The 24711-nt window shown below is 45.7% G+C and overlaps 1 protein-coding gene across 2 annotated transcripts in view; it reads right to left on the reverse strand.

Annotated features, from left to right (window-relative positions):
- SLC38A9 (solute carrier family 38 member 9) overlaps positions 1-24711 on the reverse strand; it is a 423549-nt gene that overhangs the window by 53522 nt on the left and 345316 nt on the right. The window contains exons 7-8 of one of the 2 annotated variants that reach the window (XM_063962231.1): positions 21572-21742; positions 95-154 (exon numbers count right to left, since the gene is read on the reverse strand). In XM_063962231.1, the coding sequence (XP_063818301.1) occupies positions 95-154; positions 21572-21742 (231 nt within the window). The remainder of the gene's footprint in view (positions 1-94; positions 155-21571; positions 21743-24711) is intronic. The other variant, XM_063962241.1, reaches the window with a different exon arrangement.

Raw genomic sequence — 24711 nt, forward strand, 5'->3', positions numbered from 1 at the left:
ACGAGAGCCGCGGTAAGTAGCTAATAACAGTTTAGAATATTAGTATTGGGAAATCAGCTGAATCAGTAAGAATCAGCCTGACCCTGCCTCTTACCTTTATCACTTCCATTGGTGCTCAGCCCGATATCTGTAACATTGACATGATGGACATAATCTGAAACAGATAACAAAACATTTTAGCAGCTGTACACAACAGCTAGGACAATACAGTACAAAGAAACGGTAAAGTGTTAGATGGGTTCTGGATGACTTTAGAGAAAAACCTATGTATGCCTGTGATTACTAATACCACTCTCTCCTTTTTAATCTAATAGTCCACCCCCAATCATCCTATTAAGGGTCCACTTCAGAGATGTATACATACCTGATGGCTTACGTACATCTCTGATGATGTGAGATCTGTGCTTATGCAGATGCTGCCCATGCATGTGTAGTTCTCGTTCTGCGAGACCGCATGCAGTGCCCCTTATACCGCAGCACAATTGACATGCTGTGGCCGTGTGGGGGCGGGGAAGGGGCAGCGATGGCCAGCGTTCCAGAAAACAGGGGTGTGTTGGCTCCTCTTTCTTGGAGACAGCTTCACTGGCTTCTGCAGCATGAATTCCCCGGTCATCCTGGGTAACCTGAGGGTTATTCAGATGACCAATGATCAAGCAGCTGATCACAGCCGCGGATTACAGAAGCCGGCAAGAGACATCTAATCACACAAGACGCCTCCTGCGCATTAGCATATTTTAGCACAGCTGCTGCGTACAAAGGCAGTGACCACGAATAGCGACTGTGCTATTGCTTTCATCTCTGGATCAGGCCCTGAGATGAAAGCGCAGGTCAATCACCAACCCCCACTCCCCTACCTTCTGTCAAAGTCAAAAATATTGCAGTACACACATCACGTACAAACTACGCACAGATGGCCTCCGTGTGCGTACTTGCTCTGCTGTGCGTGCACATATTCGCAATTTGCAATTTGCTCTGCGCATTAGCGCGTGGTATGGGTATTTACGGTAGAGTTTGTGAACGCATGGAAGGCTATCAAAACACATTACATATTTAATCCAAATAGTGCACAATGTACACATAGTATCCCTGCACCACATCAGAAAGTAACAGCAGTTTAAATGGTATCAGAACAAAGGGATTCACCTTTACAGGATAGGAGGGGACAGAACAAGGTTATAAGTAGTGATGTGCACCGGACATTTTTCGGGTTTTGTGTTTTGGTTTTGGATTCGGTTCCGCGGCCGTGTTTTGGATTCGGACGCGTTTTGGCAAAACCTCCCTGAAATTTTTTTGTCGGATTCGGGTGTGTTTTGGATTCGGGTGTTTTTTTTTTACAAAAACCCATCAAAAACAGCTTAAATCATAGAATTTGGGGGTCATTTTGATCCCATAGTATTATTAACCTCAATAACCATAATTTCCACTCATTTTCAGTCTATTCTGAACACCTCACAATATTATTTTTAGTCCTAAAATTTGCACCGAGGTCGCTGGATGACTAAGCTAAGCGACCCAAGTGGCCGACACAAACACCTGGCCCATCTAGGAGTGGCACTGCAGTGTCAGACAGGATGGCACTTCAAAAAAATAAGTCCCTAAACAGCACATGATGCAAAGAAAAAAAAGAGGTGCACCAAGGTCGCTGGATGGCTAAGCTAAGCAACACAAGTGGCCGACACAAACACCTGGCCCATCTAGGAGTGGCACTGCAGTGTCAGGCAGGATGGCACTTCAAAAAAATAGTCCCCAAACAGCACATGATGCAAAGAAAAATGAAAGAAAAAAGAGGTGCAAGATGGAATTGTCCTTGGGCCCTCCCACCCACCCTTATGTTGTATAAACAGGACATGCACACTTTAACAAACCCATCATTTCAGCGACAGGGTCTGCCACACAACTGTGACTGAAATGACTGGTTGGTTTGGGCCCCCACCAAAAAAGAAGCAATCAATCTCTCCTTGCACAAACTGGCTCTACAGAGGCAAGATGTCCACCTCCTCCTCATCGTCCGATTCCTCACCCCTTTCACTGTGTACATCCCCCTCCTCACAGATTATTAATTCGTCCCCACTGGAATCCACCATCTCAGGTCCCTGTGTACTTTCTGGAGGCAATTGCTGGTGAATGTCTCCACGGAGGAATTGATTATAATTCATTTTGATGAACATCATCTTCTCCACATTTTCTGGAAGTAACCTCGTACGCCGATTGCTGACAAGGTGAGCGGCTGCACTAAACACTCTTTCGGAGTACACACTGGAGGGTGGGCAACTTAGGTAAAATAAAGCCAGTTTCTGCAAGGGCCTCCAAATTGCCTTTTTTTCCTGCCAGTATACGTACGGACTGTCTGACGTCCTACTTGGATGCGGTCATTCATATAATCCTCCACCATTCTTTCAATGGTGAGAGAATCATATGCAGTGACAGTAGACGACATGTCAGTAATCGTTGGCAGGTCCTTCAGTCCGGACCAGATGTCAGCACTTGCTCCAGACTGCCCTGCATCACCGCCAGCGGGTGGGCTCGGAATTCTTAGCCTTTTCCTCGCACCCCCAGTTGTGGGAGAATGTGAAGGAGGAGCTGTTGACGGGTCACGTTCCGCTTGACTTGACAATTTTCTCACCAGCAGGTCTTTGAACCTCTGCAGACTTGTGTCTGCCGGAAAGAGAGATCCAACGTAGGTTTTAAATCTAGGATTGAGCACGGTGGCCAAATGTAGTGCTCTGATTTCAACAGATTGACCACCCGTGAATCCTGGTTAAGCGAATTAAGGGCTCCATCCACAAGTCCCACATGCCTAGCGGAATCGCTCTGTTTTAGCTCCTCCTTCAATGTCTCCAGCTTCTTCTGCAAAAGCCTGATGAGGGGAATGACCTGACTCAGGCTGGCAGTGTCTGAACTGACTTCACGTGTGGCAAGTTCAAAGGGTTGCAGAACCTTGCACAACGTTGAAATCATTCTCCACTGCGCTTGAGTCAGGTGCATTCCCCCTCCTTTGCCTATATCGTAGGCAGATGTATAGGCTTGAATGGCCTTTTGCTGCTCCTCCATCCTCTGAAGCATATAGAGGGTTGAATTCCACCTCGTTACCACCTCTTGCTTCAGATGATGGCAGGGCAGGTTCAGGACTGTTTGCTGGTGCTCCAGTCTTCGGCACGCGGTGGCTGAATGCCGAAAGTGGCCCGCAATTCTTCGGGCCACCGACAGCATCTCTTGCACGCCCCTGTCGTTTTTTAAATAATTCTGCACCACCAAATTCAATGTATGTGCAAAACATGGGACGTGCTGGAATTTGCCCAGATGTAATGCACGCACAATATTGCTGGCGTTGTCCGATGTCACAAATCCCCAGGAGAGTCCATTTGGGGTAAGCCATTCTGCGATGATGTTCCTCAGTTTCCGTAAGAGGTTGTCAGCTGTGTGCCTCTTATGGGAAGCGGTGATACAAAGCGTAGCCTGCCTAGGAACGAGTTGGCGTTTGCGAGATGCTGCTACTGGTGCCGCCGCTGCTGTTCTTGCTGCGGGAGGCAATACATCTACCCAGTGGGCTGTCACAGTCATATAGTCCTGAGTCTGGCCTGCTCCACTTGTCCACATGTCCGTGGTTAAGTGGACATTGGGTACAACTGCATTTTTTAGGACACTGGTGACTCTTTTTCTGAGGTCTGTGTACATTTTCGGTATCGCCTGCCTAGAGAAATGGAACCTAGATGGTATTTGGTACCGGGGACACAGTACCTCAATCAAGTCTCTAGTTGCCTGTGAATTAACGGTGGATAACGGAAACACGTTTCTCACCGCCCAGGCTGCCAAGGCCTGAGTTATCCGCTTTGCAGCAGGATGACTGCTGTGATATTTCATCTTCCTCGCAAAGGACTGTTGGACAGTCAATTGCTTACTGGAAGTAGTACAAGTGGTCTTCCGACTTCGCCTCTGGGATGACGATCGACTCCCAGCAGCAACAACAGCAGCGCCAGCAGCAGGAGGCGTTACACTCAAGGATGCATCGGAGGAATCCCAGGCAGGAGAGGACTCGTCAGACTTGACAGTGACATGGCCTGCAGGACCATTGGCTTTCCTCTGTAAGGAGGAAATTGACACTGAGGGAGTTGGTGGTGTGGTTTGCAGGAGCTTGGTTACAAGAGGAAGGGATTTAGTGGTCAGTGGACTACTTCCGCTGTCATCCAAAGTTTTTGAACTTGTCACTGACTTATGATGAATGCGCTGCAGGTGACGTATAAGGGAGGATGTTCCGAGGTGGTTAACGTCCTTACCCCTACTTATTACAGCTTGACAAAGGCAACACACAGCTTGACACCTGTTGTCCGCATTTGTGTTAAAATAATTCCACACTGAAGAGGTGATTTTTTTTGTAATTTGACCAGGCATGTCAATGGCCATATTCGTCCCACGAACAACAGGTGTCTCCCCGGGTGCCTGACTTAAACAAACCACCTCACCATCAGAATCCTCCTTGTCAATTTCCTCCTCAGCGCCAGCAACACCCATATCCTCATCCTGGTGTACTTCAACAGTGACATCTTCAATTTGACTATCAGGAACTGGACTGCGGGTGCTCCTTCCAGAACTTGCAGGGGGCGTGCAAATGGTGGAAGGCACCACCTCTTCCCGTCCAGTGTTGGGAAGGTCAGGCATCGCACCCGACACAGTTGAACTCTCCTTAGGAATTTGTGATTTAGAAGAACGCACAGTTCTTTGCTGTGCTTTTGCCAGCTTAAGTCTTTTCATTTTTCTAGCGAGAGGATGAGTGCTTCCATCCTCATGTGAAGCTGAACCACTAGCCATGAACATAGGCCAGGGCCTCAACCGTTCCTTGCCACTCCGTGTCGTAAATGGCATATTGGCAAGTTTACGCTTCTCCTCAGACGCTTTTAATTTTGATTTTTGGGTCATTTTACTGAACTTTTGTGTTTTGGATTTTACATGCTCTCTACTATGACATTGGGCATCGGCCTTGGCAGACGACGTTGATGGCATTTCATCGTCTCGGCCATGACTAGTGGCAGCAGCTTCAGCACGAGGTGGAAGTGGATCTTGATCTTTCCCTATTTTACCTTCCACATTTTTGTTATCCATTTTTTAATGTGTGGAATTATATGCCAGTATCAATAGCAATGGCCTACTACTATATATACTGCGCACAACTGAAATGCACCACAGGTATGGATGGATAGTATACTTGACGACACAGAGGTAGGTAGAGCAGTGGCCTACTGTACTGTACTGCTATATGTTATATACTGGTGGTTAGCAAACTGTGCAAAACTGAAATGCACCACAGGTATGGATGGATAGTAAACTCGACGACACAGAGGTAGGTAGAGCAGTGGCCTTCTGTACCGTACTCCTATATATTATATACTGGTGGTCAGCAAAATTATGCACTGTACTCCTACTATATACTACAATGCAGCACAGATATGGAGCGTTTTTCAGGCAGAGAACGTATAATACTGGTGGTCACTGGTCAGCAAAACTCTGCACTGTACTCCTCCTATATAATACTGCTGGTCCCCAGTCCCCACAATAAAGCAGTGTGAGCACAGATATATGCAGCACACTGAGAACAGATATGGAGCGTTTTGCAGGCAGAGAACGTATAATACTGGTGGTCACTGGTCAGCAAAACTCTGCACTGTACTCCTCCTATATAATACTGCTGGTCCCCAGTCCCCACAATAAAGCAGTGTGAGCACAGATATATGCAGCACACTGAGCACAGATATGGAGCGTTTTTCAGGCAGACAACGTATACTGGTGGTCACTGGTCAGCAAAACTCTGCACTGTACTCCTCCTATATAATACTGCTGGTCCCCAGTCCCCATAATAAAGCAGTGTGAGCACAGATATATGCAGCACACTGAGCACAGATATGGAGCGTTTTTCAGGCAGACAACGTATACTGGTGGTCACTGGTCAGCAAAACTCTGCACTGTACTCCTCCTATATAATACTGCTGGTCCCCAGTCCCCACAATAAAGCAGTGTGAGCACAGATATATGCAGCACACTGAGCACAGATATGGAGCGTTTTTCAGGCAGACAACGTATAATACTGGTGGTCACTGGTCAGCAAAACTCTGCACTGTACTCCTCCTATAATACTGCTGGTCCCCAGAATAAAGATATTTGCACTGCAGCCCTCTGAAACAAAGTGAGAGGACGCCAGCCACGTCCTCTCACTATAATTTCCAATGCACGAGTGAAAAATGGCGGCGACGCGCGGCTCCTTATATAGAATCCGAATCTCGCGAGAATCCGACAGCGGGATGATGACGTTCGGGCGCGCTCGGGTTAACCGAGCCATACGGGAGAATCCAAGTCTGCCTCGGACCCGTGTAAAATGGGTGTAGTTCGGGGGGGTTCGGATTCCGAGGAACCGAACCCGTTCATCACTAGTTATAAGGTGGTGTTTGGTATCCAGTTGAATGGTATTTTAAGGGTAACATTCCGGTGTTGGTTAGAGAAAGATCGCATGTTCCTGCGGATAGTTATGTGCAGGAGCAGAATATAGATATAAACTGTATTTACTGTACATTATGTATGCGGCGGGAATCCAGAGGAGACCACCCACAAGAGCAGTTGGAAAAGACATCGCCTACCTATTCAAACCGACCTATGACCTCTCCTGTACTGTAAATGTGCATCCCTGTGTCCAATGGTATCCATTGTGTTAAGTTTTGGATGAATTGTATAAAGAGAGCCTGCAGCAGGACTGGTCAGACACAAGACTCACAACGTTATCTATCAGATGACGGAGGACCAGACTGGGTAGCGCTGCGAATCCACTCACGTATGTAACATTGACTGTAGCCATTACTCTGTTATATATTGTATTGTATTGTATTGATTGTATTGTAACCCCCTTTCAGCATTAATACGCTGTGGTGTCGGAACCCAGTGGTTTAGCCACAGACTGGTGTCGTGTCTTTCCTTCCCTGCTAAGGTTTAAAGTGTATTAGTAACGCATCACATTGCTGCATAAGGTTTAAAGTGTAATAGCATCACACTGCATTGCTGCATAAGGTTTAAAGTGTAATAACATCACACTGCATTGCTGCATAAGGTTTAAAGTGTATTAGTAACGCATCACATTGCTGTATAAGGTTTAAAGTGTGTTCATTGGGTGTGTACGCGCTGTGTGAACTTTGTACCGTCAGCGCAGCGTTTGTACGCTAAGTCCGTACACAGCACGGGACTTTGTACGCTAATAGCGTACAAAGTACGTAGAGTGTGTATTAAGTACAGCGGCCGCAGCGGCTCCATGGTAAAGTGTATTTAAGGTGTGTTTAAGGTATAGCTTTCATTCCTGCATATAAAACGGCATTGTCACTTCCAAGGACAATATTTACATCTGTAATTTTACACGTTCCAGATAAGAGAAAGATCCATTTCTAAAAGGTCCTTCCATTCACAACATACATATTAATGCATAAATGTACTGGGTTAGAGAGGAGAGATACTTTGTAACAGTGGCCAGGCAAGCTTTCTTAGCAAAGTGCACCATCACTTTGAGTGAGCCCTAATTACTAGCCTTATATTATGCAAAAGTGCCCCCATAATACCATGTGATGACCCCACACAATATAGCAGAAGGGACCCCCCCATATTATACCAGATGACCTATGAAGCCAGTACACTGACCCCAGAACCTAGTTCTGTTATAAGCAAATAATATAGGGTCCATTCTCTGGTTGCCCAGTACACAATGGGGTTATGAGGCTGCTACCTACCTACTGGCTGATAGTAGCTGTATTTCCTATCGAACACTGAACTTCAGTTGCCAATCTGACACAGTGCAGGACACAGTTTAAGAACTGAACTGTTCTGCTAGTCCTGTTCTGCTCTGACACAACCATGGGGGTAATTCCAAGTTGATCGCAGCAGGAATTTTGTTAGCAGTTGGGCAAAACCATGTGCACTGCAGGGGAGGCAGATATAACATGTTTAGAAAGAGTTAGATTTGGGTGGGTTATTTTATTCCTGTGAAGGGTAAATACTGGCTGCTTTATTTTTACACTGCAAATAAAATTGCAGATTGAACACACCACACCCAAATCTAACTCTCTCTGCACATGTTAAATCTGCCTCCCCTGCAGTGCACATGGTTTTGCCCAACTGCTAACAAAATTCCTGCTGCGATCAACTTGGAATTATCCCCCATATCTTGTACCCACTAGTCCTGTTCTGCTATCACACAACCATATCTTGTACCCGGCTAGTCCTGTTCTGCTCGGAAACAACCATATCTTGTAACCGCTAGTCCTGTTCTGATCTGACACAACCATATCTTGTATACCCGCTAGTCCTGTTCTGCACTGACACAACCATATCTTGTACCCGCTAGTCCTGTTCTACTATCACACAACCATATCTTGTACCCGCTAGTCCTGTTTTGCTATGACACAACCATATCTTGTACCCGCTAGTCCTGTTCTGCTCTGACACAACCATATCTTGTACCCGCTAGTCCTGTTCTGCCCTGACAATCATATCTTGTACCCACTAGTCCTGTTCTGCTCTGAAACAACCATATCATGTAACTGCTAGTCCTGTTCTGCTATGACACAACCATATCTTGCACCCCCTAGTCCTGTTCTGCTATGACACAACCATATCTTGTACCCGCTAGTCCTGTTCTGCTATGACACAACCATCAATTGTACCGGCTAGTCCTGTTCCGCTCTGAAACAACCATATCTTGTACCCGCTAGTCCTATTCTGCTATGACACAACCATATCTTGCACCCCCTAGTCCTGTTCTGCTATGACACAACCATATCTTGTACCCGCTAGTCCTGTTCTGCTATGACACAACAAAAATTGTACCGGCTAGTCCTGTTCCGCTCTAAAACAACCATATCTTGTACCCGCTAGTCCTATTCTGCTATGACACAACCATATCTTGTACCCGCTAGTCCTGTTCTGCCCTGACAATCATATCTTGTACCCACTAGTCCTGTTCTGCTCTGAAACAACCATATCATGTAACTGCTAGTCCTGTTCTGCTCTGACACAACCATATTTTGTACCCGCTAGTCCTGTTCTGCTCTGACACAACCATATCTTGCACCCCCTAGTCCTGTTCTGCTCTGACACAACCATATCTTGTATACCCGCTAGTCCTGTTCTACTATGATACAACCATATCTTTTACCCGCTAGTCCTGTTCTGCTCTGACACAACCATATCTTGTACCTGCTAGTCCTGTTCTGCTCATACACAACCATATCTTGTACCCGCTAGTCCTGTTCTACTATCACACAACCATATCTTGTACCCGCTAGTCCGGTTCTGCTCTGACACAACCATATCTTGTACCTGCTAGTCCTGTTCTGCTCTGACACAACCATATCTTGTACCCGCTAGTCCTGCTCTACTATCACACAACCATATCTTGTACCCGCTAGTCCTGTTCTGCTCTGACATAACCATATCTTGTACCCGCTAGTCCTGTTCTGCTCTGAAGCAACCATATCTTGTACCCGCTAGTCCTGTTCTGCTATGACACAAACATATCTTGTACCCGCTAGTCCTGTTCTGCTATGACACCACCATATCTTGTACCCACTAGTCATGTTCTGACACAACCATATCTTGTACCCGCGAGTCCTGTTCTGCTCTGAAGCAACCATATCTTGTACCCGCTAGTCCTGTTCTGTTATGACACAACCATATCTTGTACCCGCTAGTCCTGTTCTGCTCTGACACTACCATATCTTGTCCTCGATAGTCCTGTTCTGCCTATGACACAACAATATCTTGCACTCCCTAGTCCTATTCTGCTATGACACAACCATATCTTGCACCCCCTAGTCCTGTTCTGCTCTGACACAACCATATCTTGTACCCGCTAGTCCTGTTCTGCTCTGAAGCAACCATATCTTGTACCCGCTAGTCCTGTTCTGCTAAGACACCACCATATCTTGTACTCGCTAGTCCTGTTCTGACACAACCATATCTTGAACCCACTAGTTCTGTTCTACTATGACACAATCATATCTTGTACCCGCTAGTCCTGTTCTGCTCTGACACAAACATATCTTGTACCCGCTAGTCCTGTTCGGCTCTGACACAACCATATATTGTACCCGCTAGTCCTGTTCTGCTATGACACAACCATATCTTGCACCCCCTAGTCCTGTTCTGCTATGACACAACCATATCTTGTACCCGCTAGTCCTGTTCTGCTATGACACAACCATCAATTGTACCGGCTAGTCCTGTTCCGCTCTGAAACAACCATATCTTGTACCCGCTAGTCCTATTCTGCTATGACACAACCATATCTTGCACCCCCTAGTCCTGTTCTGCTATGACACAACCATATCTTGTACCCGCTAGTCCTGTTCTGCTATGACACAACCAAAATTGTACCGGCTAGTCCTGTTCCGCTCTAAAACAACCATATCTTGTACCCGCTAGTCCTATTCTGCTATGACACAACCATATCTTGTACCCGCTAGTCCTGTTCTGCTCTGAAACAACCATATATTGTACCCGCTAGTCCTGTTCTGCTCTGACACAACCATATCTTGTACCCGCTAGTCCTGTTCTGCTATGACACAACCATATATTGTACCCGCTAGTCCTGTTCTGCTCGGAAACAACCATATCTTGTAACCGCTAGTCCTGCTCTGATCTGACACAACCATATCTTGTATACCAGCTAGTCCTGTTCTGCTCTGACACAACCATATCTTGTACCTGCTAGTCCTGTTCTGCTCTGACACAACCATATCTTGTACCCGCTAGTCCTGTTCTACTATCACACAACCATATCTTGTACCCGCTAGTCCTGTTTTGCTATGACACAACCATATCTTGTACCCGCTAGTACTGTTCTGCTCTGACAACCATATCTTGTACCCGCTAGTCCTGTTCTGCCCTGACACAATCATATCTTGTACCCACTAGTCCTGTTCTGCTCTGAAACAACCATATCTTGTACCCGCTAGTCCTGTTCTGCTCTGACACAACCATATCTTGCACCCCCTAGTCCTGTTCTGCTCTGACACAACCATATCTTGTACCCGCTAGTCCTGTTCTACTATGACACAACCATATCTTTTACCCGCTAGTCCTTTTCTGCTCTGACACAACCATATCTTGTACCTGCTAGTCCTGTTCTGCTCTGACACAACCATATCTTGTACCCGCTAGTCCTGTTCTACTATCACACGACCATATCGTGTACCCGCTAGTCCTGTTCTGCTCTGACATAACCATATCTTGTACCCGCTAGTCCTGTTCTGCTCTGAAGCAACCATATCTTGTACCCGCTAGTCCTGTTCTGCTATGACACAAACATATCTTGTACCCGCTAGTCCTGTTCTGCTATGACACCACCATATCTTGTACCCGCTAGTCATGTTCTGACACAACCATATCTTGTACCCGCTAGTCCTGTTCTGCTCTGACACAACCATATCTTGTACCCGCTAGTCCTGTTCTACGACACAACCATATCTTGTACCCGCTAGTCCTGTTCTGCTCTGAAGCAACCATATCTTGTACCCGCTAGTCCTGTTCTGCTCTGACAAAACCATATCTTGTCCTCGATAGTCCTGTTCTGCCCATGACACAACAATATCTTGCACTCCCTAGTCCTATTCTGCTATGACACAACCATATCTTGCACCCCCTAGTCCTGTTCTGCTCTGACACAACCATATCTTGTACCCGCTAGTCCTGTTCTGCCCTGAAGCAACCATATCTTGTACCCGCTAGTCCTGTTCTGCCCTGAAGCAACCATATCTTGTACCCGCTAGTCCTGTTCTGCTATGACACAAACATATCTTGTACCCGCTAGTCCTGTTCTGCTATGACACCACCATATCTTGTACTCGCTAGTCCTGTTCTGACACAACCATATCTTGAACCCACTAGTTCTGTTCTACTATGACACAATCATATCTTGTACCCGCTAGTCCTGTTCTGCTCTGACACAAACATATCTTGTACCCGCTAGTCCTGTTCGGCTCTGACACAAACATATCTTGTACCCGATAGTCCCGTTCTGCTATGACACAACCATATCTTGCACCCCCTAGTCCTGTTCTGCTATGACACAACCATAAATTGTACCGGCTAGTCCTGTTCCGCTCTGAAACAACCATATCTTGTACCCGCTAGTCCTATTCTGCTATGACACAACCATATCTTGTACCCGCTAGTCCTGTTCTGCTCTGAAACAACCATATATTGTACCCGCTAGTCCTGTTCTGCTGACACAACCATATCTTGTACCCGCTAGTCCTGTTCTGCTATCACACAACCATATATTGTACCTGCTAGTCCTGTTCTGCTCTGACACAACCATATCTTGTACCCGCTAGTCCTGTTCTGCTATCACACAACCATATATTGTACCCGCTAGTCCTGTTCTGCTCGGAAACAACCATATCTTGTAACTGCTAGTCCTGCTCTGATCTGACACAACCATATCTTGTATACCCGCTAGTCCTGTTCTGCTATGACACAACCATATCTTGTATACCTGCTAGTCCTGTTCTGCTCTGACACAACCATATCTTGTACCCACTAGTCCTGTTCTGCTCTGACACAACCATATCTTGTACCTGCTAGTCCTGTTCTGCTCTGACACAACCATATCTTGTACCCGCTAGTCCTGTTCAACTATCACACAACCATATCTTGTACCCGCTAGTCCTGTTTTGCTATGACACAACCATATCTTGTACCCGCTAGTCCTGTTCTGCTCTGACACAACCATATCTTGTACCCGCTAGTCCTGTTCTGCCCTGACACAATCATATCTTGTACCCACTAGTCCTGTTCTGCTCTGAAACAACCATATCATGTACCCGCTAGTCCTGTTCTGCCCTGAAGCAACCATATCTTGTACCCGCTAGTCCTGTTCTGCTATGACACAAACATATCTTGTACCCGCTAGTCCTGTTCTGCTATGACACCACCATATCTTGTACTCGCTAGTCCTGTTCTGACACAACCATATCTTGAACCCACTAGTTCTGTTCTACTATGACACAATCATATCTTGTACACGCTAGTCCTGTTCTGCTCTGACACAAACATATCTTGTACCCGCTAGTCCTGTTCGGCTCTGACACAAACATATCTTGTACCCGATAGTCCCGTTCTGCTATGACACAACCATATCTTGCACCCCCTAGTCCTGTTCTGCTATGACACAACCATATCTTGTACCCGCTAGTCCTGTTCTACGACACAACCATATCTTGTACCCGCTAGTCCTGTTCTGCTCTGAAGCAACCATATCTTGTACCCGCTAGTCCTGTTCTGCTCTGACAAAACCATATCTTGTCCTCGATAGTCCTGTTCTGCCCATGACACAACAATATCTTGCACTCCCTAGTCCTATTCTGCTATGACACAACCATATCTTGCACCCCCTAGTCCTGTTCTGCTCTGACACAACCATATCTTGTACCCGCTAGTCCTGTTCTGCCCTGAAGCAACCATATCTTGTACCCGCTAGTCCTGTTCTGCCCTGAAGCAACCATATCTTGTACCCGCTAGTCCTGTTCTGCTATGACACAAACATATCTTGTACCCGCTAGTCCTGTTCTGCTATGACACCACCATATCTTGTACCCACTAGTCCTGTTCTGCTCTGAAACAACCATATCATGTAACTGCTAGTCCTGTTCTGCTCTGACACAACCATATCTTGTACCCGCTAGTCCTGTTCTACTATCACACGACCATATCGTGTACCCGCTAGTCCTGTTCTGCTCTGACATAACCATATCTTGTACCCGCTAGTCCTGTTCTGCTCTGAAGCAACCATATCTTGTACACGCTAGTCCTGTTCTGCTATGACACCACCATATCTTGTACCCGCTAGTCATGTTCTGACACAACCATATCTTGTACCTGCTAGTCCTGTTCTGCTCTGACACAACCATATCTTGTACCCGCTAGTCCTGTTCTACTATCACACAACCATATCTTGTACCCGCTAGTCCTGTTCTGCTCTGACATAACCATATCTTGTACCCGCTAGTCCTGTTCTGCTCTGAAGCAACAATTTCTTGTACCCGCTAGTCCTGTTCTGCTATGACACAAACATATCTTGTACCCGCTAGTCCTGTTCTGCTATGACACCACCATATCTTGTACCCGCTAGTCATGTACTGACACAACCATATCTTGTACCCGCTAGTCCTGTCCTGCTCTAACACAACCATATCTTGTACCCGCTAGTCCTGTTCTGCTCTAACACAACCATATCTTGTACCCGCTAGTCCTGTTCTACGACACAACCATATCTTGTACCCGCTAGTCCTGTTCTACGACACAACCATATCTTGTACCCGCTAGTCCTGTTCTGCTCTGAAGCAACCATATCTTGTACCCGCTAGTCCTGTTCTGCTCTGACACAACCATATCTTGTCCTCGATAGTCCTGTTCTGCCCATGACACAACAATATCTTGCACTCCCTAGTCCTATTCTGCTATGACACAACCATATCTTGCACCCCCTAGTCCTGTTCTGCTCTGACACAACCATATCTTGTACCCGCTAGTCCTGTTCTGCTCTGAAGCAACCATATCTTGTACCCGCTAGTCCTGTTCTGCTATGACACAACCATATCTTGTACCCGCTAGTCCTGTTCTGCTATGACACCACCATATCTTGTACTCGCTAGTCCTGTTCTGACACAACCATATCTTGAACCCACTAGTTCTGTTCTACTATGACACAATCATATCTTGTACCCGCTAGTCCTGTTCGGCTCTGACACAAACATATCTTGTACCCGATAGTCCTGTTCTGCTATGACACAACCATATCTTGCACCCCCTAGTCCTGTTCTGCTATGACACAACCATAAATTGTACCGGCTAGTCCTGTTCCGCTCTGAAACAACCATATCTTGTACCCGCTAGTCCTATTCTGCTATGACACAACCATATCTTGTACCCGCTAGTCCTGTTCTGCTCTGAAACAACCATATATTGAACCCGCTAGTCCTGTTCTGCTCTGACACAACCATATCTTGTACCCGCTAGTCCTGTTCTGCTCTGACACAACCATATCTTGTACCTGCTAGTTCTGTTCTGCTCTGACACAACCATATCTTGTACCCGCTAGTCCTGTTCTGCTATCACACAACCCATATATTGTACCCGCTAGTCCTGTTCTGCTCGGAAACAACCATATCTTGTAACCGCTAGTCCTGCTCTGATCTGACACAACCATATCTTGTATACCCGCTAGTCCTGTTCTGCTATGACACAACCATATCTTGTATACCCGCTAGTCCTGTTCTGCTCTGACACAACCATATCTTGTACCTGCCAGTCCTGTTCTGCTCTGACACAACCATATCTTGTACCCGCTAGTCCTGTTCTACTATCACACAACCATATCTTGTACCCGCTAGTCCTGTTCTGCACTGACACAATCATATCTTGTACCCACTAGTCCTGTTCTGCTCTGAAACAACCATATCATGTAACTGCTAGTCCTGTTCTGCTCTGACACAACCATATCTTGTACCCGCTAGTCCTGTTCTGCTCTGACACAACCATATCTTGCACCCCCTAGTCCTGTTCTGCTCTGACACAACCATATCTTGTACCCGCTAGTCCTGTTCTACTATGACACAATCATATCTTTTACCCGCTAGTCCTGTTCTGCTCTGACACAACCATATCTTGTACCTGCTAGTCCTGTTCTACTATCACACGACCATATCGTGTACCCGCTAGTCCTGTTCTGCTCTGACATAACCATATCTTGTACCCGCTAGTCCTGTTCTGCTCTGAAGCAACCATATCTTGTACACGCTAGTCCTGTTCTGCTATGACACAAACATATCTTGTACCCGCTAGTCCTGTTCTGCTATGACACCACCATATCTTGTACCCGCTAGTCATGTTCTGACACAACCATATCTTGTACCCGCTAGTCCTGTTCTGCTCTGACACAACCCTATCTTGTACCCGCTAGTCCTGTTCTACGACACAACCATATCTTGTACCCGCTAGTCCTGTTCTGCTCTGAAGCAACCATATCTTGTACCCGCTAGTCCTGTTCTGTTATGACACAACCATATCTTGTACCCGCTAGTCCTGTTCTGCTCTGACACAACCATATCTTGTACCCGATAGTCCTGTTCTGCTATGACATAACAATATCTTGCACCCCCTAGTCCTGTTCTGCTCTGACACAACCATATCTTGTATACCCGCTACCATACATGCCACTTTAATACAAAATATTGAAGCCAAAACTGAGGCCCTTTGGGTCACCATAGAAACTGGGAAGAAGGACATTATTCGCATTGGGGTGATCTATAGACCACCAGGCCAGGGGCAGGATTTGGACAGGAACCTATTGTTGGACATCTCTAAAATGGCTTTTAAGGGAGAAGTCATAATCATGGGAGACTTTAATTTACCTGATGTAAATTGGGAGGGGTCTTTTGCAAGTTCAGCTACAAGTGGCAAATTTCTACATTCCTTACAGGGAGCATCTCTCAAGCAATTGGTGAGGGAGCCCACTCGCAAAGACTCAATATTAGATCTAATTCTTACAAATGGTGATAGAATATCTGATATATATGTGGGTGAGCACCTGGGATCCAGTGATCATCAAGCAGTATGGTTTAGTATAAAGACAGGATCCAACTCCTCTCACACAAAAACAAAGGTGTTGGATTTTAGAAATGCAGACTTTGCAAAAATGGGGAGATGTTTAAGTGATTCATTGGCAGACTGGAGGAACTTGGAAGGGGTGCAGGAGAGGTGGAAAAAAATTAAAAGTGCATTACTAAGTGTAACAGACCTTTGTATCAAAATGGTTAGGAAAAGCACCAGGAAAAGGAAGCCAGTGTGGTTCACAAAAGTAGTATCAACTAGTGTGAAAGCAAAAAAGATGGCTTTTAGGAAATACAAACAGACTCAAAATAATAACGACAAAGAGGAGTATCTGGACAGACGGAAGGATGCTAAGAAAGTGATCAGACGTGCAAAGGCAGAAGCTGAGGAGAAAATGGCCCAGTCAGTAGATAAAGGGGGCAAAACTTTTTTTAAGTATATAAGTGAAAGGAGAAAATCAAATGGAGGAATAATAAGACTTAAGACAGAGAGTGGGCATTTGGTGGAGGGAGACAAGGCAATAGCAGATCACCTAAATAATTATTTTTGCTCAGTATTTACTACAGAAGAAGGGATGGGGCCACAGTTAAATTGCAAGGACATTCATAAAAATAAGGTAGATGAAAATACATTTACAGAGGAGAAGGTCCTAACAGAACTTTCAAAACTAAAAGTGGATAAATCAATGGGACCAGATGGAATACACCCAAGGATACTCAAAGAGCTAAAAGATGTCCTGGTTACACCTTTAACAGAATTATTTAACCAGTCACTAAATACAGGTGATATTCCAGAGGACTGGAAAAGAGCAAATGTAGTTCCACTGCACAAAAGTGGAAGCAAGGAAGAAGCAAGTAACTACAGACCAGTAAGCCTTACATCAGTAGTAAGGAAAGTAATGGAAAAACTATTAAAAGAAAGAGTAGTGGAATATCTTAAATCGAACAACTTACAGGATCCAAAACAGCATGGATTTACTGGTGGGAGATCATGCCAAACAAATCTTATTGACTTTTTTGACTCTGTGATGAAAATAATAGATCAAGGGGGAGCTGTAGATGTAGCATATCTAGACTTTAGTAAGGCATTTGACACTGTCCCACATCACAGACTGCTAAATAAACTTGAAAGCCTGGGGGTGGATTATAAATTAGTGAAATGGATAAGAACCTGGTTGCAGGATAGGAAACAGACAGTTGTAGTTAATGGAGTGCAATCTATGGAGGGAAATGTTACCAGTGGAGTACCCCAGGGATCTGTACTAGGTCCAGTTCTCTTTAATATCTTTGTTGGTGACATTGCAGATGGTATTGAAGGGAAGATATGCCTTTTTGCAGATGATACAAAGATATGCAACAGGGTAGACACACCGGGAGGGGTCAAACAAATGATTGATGACCTAGGTAGGCTTGAGAAATGGTCAAGAACGTGGCAACTACAGTTTAATGCTAAAAAATGCAAAATCATGCACTTGGGTCTCAAAAACTCAAAGGCTAAGTATAGTATCAAGGGTACTATAATGGAAACTACTGAGGAGGAAAGAGATTTAGGAGTCACTATTTCAAGTGACTTGAAGGCAGGAAAGCAATGCAACAAAGCAATGAGAAAGGCAAGTCAGATGCTTGGTTGCATTGGGAGAGGAATCAGTAGCAGGAAAAAAGAAGTGATAATGCCACTGTATAGGTCATTGGTAAGGCCCCATCTGGAATACTGTGTCCAGTTCTGGAGACCCTATCTCCAGAAGGATATAAATACATTAGAGAGTGTACAAAGAAGGGCAACTAAAATGGTGCATGGCCTACATCACAAAACTTACCCGGAAAGGCTAAAAGATCTTAACATGTATAGTTTGGAGGAGAGAAGGGAAAGGGGAGACATGATAGAAACTTTCAAATATATAAAGGGTCTTAACAAAGTTCAGGAGGGAAACATTCTTCAAAGGAAAAGAAGTATTAGAACTCGAGGGCATACATTGAGACTGGAGGGGGGGAGGTTCAGGGGAAATTTAAGGAAAAATTACTTCACAGAAAGGGTAGTGGATAAGTGGAATAGCCTCCCATCAGAGGTGGTAGAGGCTAAGACTGTAGGGCAATTTAAACATGCTTGGGACAGGCATATGAATATCCTTACAAAGAATCAAGGTTAAAAAAGGGTTGAGATTGCCTAAAGGATAAAATAAAAAAGGGGCAGACTAGATGGGCCAAGTGGTTCTTATCTGCCGTCAAATTCTATGTTTCTATATCTTGTACTCGCTAGTCCTTTTCTGACAAAACCATATCTTGTACCCGCTAGTCCTGTTCTGCTCTGACACAAACATATCTTGTACCCGCTAGTCCTGTTCGGCTCTGACACAACCATATCTTGTACCCGCTAGTCCTGTTCTGCTATGACACAACCATATCTTGCACCCGCTAGTCCTGTTCTGCTATGACACAACCATATCTTGTACCCGCTAGTCCTGTTCTGCTATGACACAACCATAAATTGTACCAGCTAGTCCTGTTCTGCTCTGAAAAAACCATACCTTGTACCCGCTAGTCCTGTTCTGCTATAACACAACCATAAATTGTACCGGGTAGTCCTGTTCTGCTCTGAAACAACTATATATTGTACCCGCTAGTCCTGTTCTGCTATGACACAACCATCAATTGTACCGGCTAGTCCTGTTCTGCTCTGAAACAACCATATCTTGTACCCGCTAGTCCTATTCTGCTATGACACAACCATATCTTGCACCCCCTAGTCCTGTTCTGCTATGACACAACCATATCTTGTACCCGCTAGTTCTGTTCTGCTTTGAAACAACCATATATTGTACCCGCTAGTCCTGTTCTGCTCTGACACAACCATATCTTGTACCCGCTAGTCCTGTTCTGCTATGACACAACCATATCTTGTACCCGCTAGTCCTGTCCTGCTATGACACAACCATATCTTGTACCCGCTAGTCCTGTTCTGCTTTGACACAACCATATCTTGTACCTGCTAGTCCTATTCTGCTATGACACAACCATATCTTGCACCCCCTAGTCCTGTTCTGCTATGACACAACCATATCTTGTACCCGATAGTCCTGTTCTGCTATGACACAACCATATCTTGCACCCCCTAGTCCTGTTCTGCTATGACACAACCATATCTTGTACCCGCTAGTCCTGTTCGGCTCTGACACAACCATATTTTGTACCCGTTAGTCCTATTCTGCTATGACACAACCATATCTTGTACCCGCTAGTCCTGTTCTGCTATGACACAACCATATCTTGTACCCGCTAGTCCTGTTCTGCTCTGACACAACCATATCTTGTATACGCTAGTCCTGTTCTGACACAACCATATCTTGTATCCGCTAGTTCTGTTCTACTATGACACAATCATATCTTGTACCTGCTAGTCCTGTTCTGCTCTGACACAAACATATCTTGTACCCGCTAGTCCTATTCTGCTATGACACAACCATATCTTGCACCCCCTAGTCCTGTTCTGCTATGACACAACCATATCTTGTACCCGCTAGTCCTGTTCTGCTCTGAAACAACCATATATAGTACCCGCTAGTCCTGTTCTGCTCTGACACAACCATATCTTGTACCCGCTAGTCCTGTTCTGCTCTGACACAACCATATCTTGCACCCCCTAGTCCTGTTCTGCTCTGACACAACCATATCTTGTACCCGCTAGTCCTGTTTTGCTATGACACAACCATATCTTGTACCCGTTAGTCCTGTTCTGCTCTGACACAACCACATCTTGTATTCGCTAGTCCTGTTCTGACAGAACCATATCTTGTACCCGCTAGTTCTGTTCTACTATGACACAATCATATCTTGTACCTGCTAGTCCTGTTTTGCTCTGACACAAACATATCTTGTACCCGCTAGTCCTGTTCGGCTCTGACACAACCATATCTTGTACCCCCTAGTCCTGTTCTGCTATGACACAACCATATCTTGTACCCGCTAGTCCTGTTCTGCTCTGAAACAACCATATATTGTACCCGCTAGTCCTGTTCTGCTCTGACACAACCATATCTTATACCCGCTAGTCCTGTTCTGCTCTGACACAACCATATCTTGTCCCGCTAGTCCTGTTCTACTATGACACAACCATATCTTGTACCCGCTAGTCCTGTTCTGCTCTGAAACAACCATATCTTGTACCCGCTAGTCCTGTTCTGCTCTGACACAACCATATCTTGTCCCGCTAGTCCTGTTCTACTATGACACAACCATATCTTGTACCCGCTAGTCCTGTTCTGCTCTGACACAACCATATATTGTACCCGCTAGTCCTGTTCTGCTCTGACACAACCATATCTTATACCCGCTAGTCCTGTTCTGCTCTGACACAACCATATCTTATACCCGCTAGTCCTGTTCTGCTCTGACACAACCATATCTTGTCCCGCTAGTCCTGTTCTACTATGACACAACCATATCTTGTACCCGCTAGTCCTGTTCTGCTCTGAAACAACCATATCTTGTACCCGCTAGTCCTGTTCTGCTCTGACACAACCATATCTTGTCCCGCTAGTCCTGTTCTACTATGACACAACCATATCTTGTACCCGCTAGTCCTGTTCTGCTCTGACACAACAATATATTGTTCAGAATAAGATCAACATGATCTGGCCCTGTAAAGGGCTATAGGTTCCAGAGTTGGAAATAGCAGAGGACACACTTTTATAAAGTCTGCAACACAAAAACTGAACTGCAGGCAGAGCCATAATGAGGGCATCGTGATCGGAGATGCCGCCCAGTGCGTTCTTAGGGCATGTCTGACTCCCAGCTTCCGTATCCCAGCCTCCTCTTCAATGACATCACATGCGATCCAGGCAGGGAGTAGTGCAGGGATTATTACTGAAAATGCTAAACAATGTAATCCAGTAGGCAAGGTTTGGAATTATACCTAACAAAAATTGGTATTTATTACTTACTATAAATAAATTTTCCTGTATTAAAGAGGAAATTGGACATCAGCACCCAGTAAACAATCATTGCTCCAATAAGAGACATCATAGAGAACAGGAGACTGGACCACCGACCAAAGGAGCCAAAATAGTACTGGCAAACGTCAGGGAATTCCCAATGTACAGTGTCGATGAAAGCTGCAAAATAAATGTAGGTAGAAGAATTGGCAACAGTTTCTTAGTTCTATAACTTTAAATGAGATAGCGATTAATACACTGCATATATTTTTCTCCATTATCTTTGTCAGTGGTGCACATAAAGGTTTAATGTAACAATTCCCGGCCAAAACAGTCACGGTTCTAATACCGCAGGGGACGCAACTGCATATGTATCTGCAATTTCTGATGCAGCGGACTTGCGAAAATATGCTAATGACTCCATTTTGTGCACAGAGATGCCCACTGCCAGAGTCTCACATCCACCGTGTACATCCATAAGGGGAAACATCTGGAACATTGTGCGCACCATCAAATCTCTGAGCAACCCTACACAGTCTTAGAATGAGTGTGTTACCTAAAACGCCTCGGCCTCTCTAGATGCATACGAATTCGCAGTGGCTGACTAGTGCACACGCAGAACATGGTCCAGACACACCTGCGTTTTTCTACCCACCTCCCCCAAATGCTGACTACTATGAATAAACCCTCACTATGACCGCCGTTGCTAGTCAAATGCTGCGCAAACATTAGCATTGCATTTACCTCTGCATCAGGCCCTAAATAAAAAAGCCGGCAAGGTGCAGGCAGCTGCACAGTTTTGGCCATTTAGGTGCTATTTTTAAAGCAGCAATTTTTTGCTGACTGCAATCTGCGAGCTATTACATTTACTCAAAAACGGGATCTTTCTCTGCAGAAAGGTTTTTTTTTCCAATGCACACTATACGTGTAAGGCTTGATTTTATTGGCGGTATGGCTTTTTTTTCCCATTAATAAATGAATGTTTTAAAATAATGTAAACATTTTTAAAATAGGATTTTGGTTACCTACCGGTAAATCCTTTTCTCCTAGTCCGTAGAGGATGTTGGGGTCCACATTAGTACCATGGGGTATAGACGGGTCCACCAGGAGCCATTGTCACTTTAAGAGTTTGAGAGTGTGGGCCGGCTCCTCCCTCTGTGCCCCTCTTACCAGACTCAGTCTAGAAACTGTGCCCGAGGAGATGGACATCTTCGAGAGAAGGATTTTACACAGATAGTCGCGAGATTCACATCAGCTCACACATACAACTAGCTTGAAAAACTCAGCAACTGCTGAAACATTACTTACCAAGTAACAATGCAGTACATAACTAAACAAAGATGCACTGAACCAGATAACGGTTGCAGGGAAACAAAGCGCTGGGCGGGCGCCCAGCATCCTCTACGGACTACGAGAAAAGGATTTACCGGTAGGTAACCAAAATCCTTTTTTCTCTTACGTCCTAGAGGATGCTGGGGTCCACATTAGTACCATGGGGATGTACCAAAGCTCCCTGAACGGGAGGGAGAGCGCGGAGGCTCCTGCAGAACTGATTGACTGAACTTCAGATCATCAGAGGCCAAAGTATTGAAACTTGTAGTATTTAGCAAACGTGTTCGACCCAGACCAAGTTGCCGCTCGGCAAAGTTGTAACGCCGAGACACCCTGGGCAGCCGCCCAGGAAGTCCCCACCTTACGAGTAGGGTGGGCCTTAACAGATTTTGGACGCGGCAATCCTGCCGTAGAATACGCATGCTGGATAGTGAATCTAATCCAGCGAGATATAGTCTGCTTTGAAGCAGGACACCCAGGTTTCTTGGGATCATACAGGACAAACAGAGAGTCCGATTTCCTGTGACGAGCAGTCCTCTTCACATAGATTTTCAAAGCCCGCACAACATCCAAGGACTCTGATGAAATTGAGGAGTCAGTAGCCACTGGCACCACAAAAGGTTGGTTGATATGAAATGCCGACACAACCTTCGGAAGAAACTGCTGACGTGTTCTGAGCTCATCTCTATCTTCGTGGAAGATCAAGTAAGGGCTTTTACAGGACAAAGCCCCCAATTCTGATACACGTCTAGCAGAAGCTAAGGCCAACTACGTGACAGCCTTCCATGTAAGAAATTTGACCTCAACCTCCTGTAGAGGCTCAAACCAGTCCGACTGGAGAAACTGCAACACCACGTTAAGGTCCCAAGGCGCCGTAGGCAGTACAAAGGGAGGTTGGATGTGCAGAGCTCCCTTCAAAAAGGTCTGAACCTCACAGAGGGCAGCCAATTGTTTCTGGAAGAAAATGGACAGGGCCGAAATCTGGACCTTCACAAATCCCAACCGCAGGCCCATATCCACACCTGCTTGCAGGAAGAAGAGAAAACGTCCCAGTTGAAACTCCACTGCAGGACATTTATGGATTCACACCAAGAGACATATTTCTTCCAAATACGATGGTAATGTTTAGACATTACCCCTTTCCTAGCCTGTATCAGGGTAGGAATGACCTTCTTCGGAATGCCCTTCCAAGCAAGTATCAGGCGCTCAACTTCCATGCCATCAAACGTAGCCGCGTTAAGTCTTGATAGGCGAACGGCCCCTGCTGTAGCAGGTCCTCCCGAAGAGGAAGAGGCCTCGGCTCTTCCTGCAAGAGATTCAGAAGGTCCGTGTACCAAGCACCTTGGCCAGTCTGGAGCAGTGGGGATCGCTTGAACTCTTGTTCTCCTTACGAGTTTTAGAACTCTTGGAATGAGTGGAAGTGGTGGAAACACGTACTCCGACTGGAACACCCACGTAGACACCAGGGCGTCCACGGCCACTGCTTGTGGGTCCCTCGACCTGGAACAATAGCGTCGAAACTTCTTGTTGAGACGAAAGACCATCATGTCTATTTGGGGTAACCCCCAAAGGTCTGTTATTTCCTTGAACACCTCCGGATGGAGTCCCCACTCCCCTGGATGGAGATCGTGTCTGCTGAGGAAGTCTGCTTCCCAGTTGTCCACTCCCGGAATGAAGATTGCTGAGAGCGCCAACGCGTGTCTTTCTGCCCAGAAGATGATTCTTGTTACCTCTGCTTTTGCAGCTCTGCTCTTCGTTCCGCCCTGTCCGTTTATGTAAGCCACCATCGTTACATTGTCCGACTGTACTTGAATGGC

The sequence above is a fragment of the Pseudophryne corroboree genome, chromosome 1, assembly GCF_028390025.1.
Source record: "Pseudophryne corroboree isolate aPseCor3 chromosome 1, aPseCor3.hap2, whole genome shotgun sequence".
NCBI lineage: Eukaryota > Metazoa > Chordata > Amphibia > Anura > Myobatrachidae > Pseudophryne > Pseudophryne corroboree.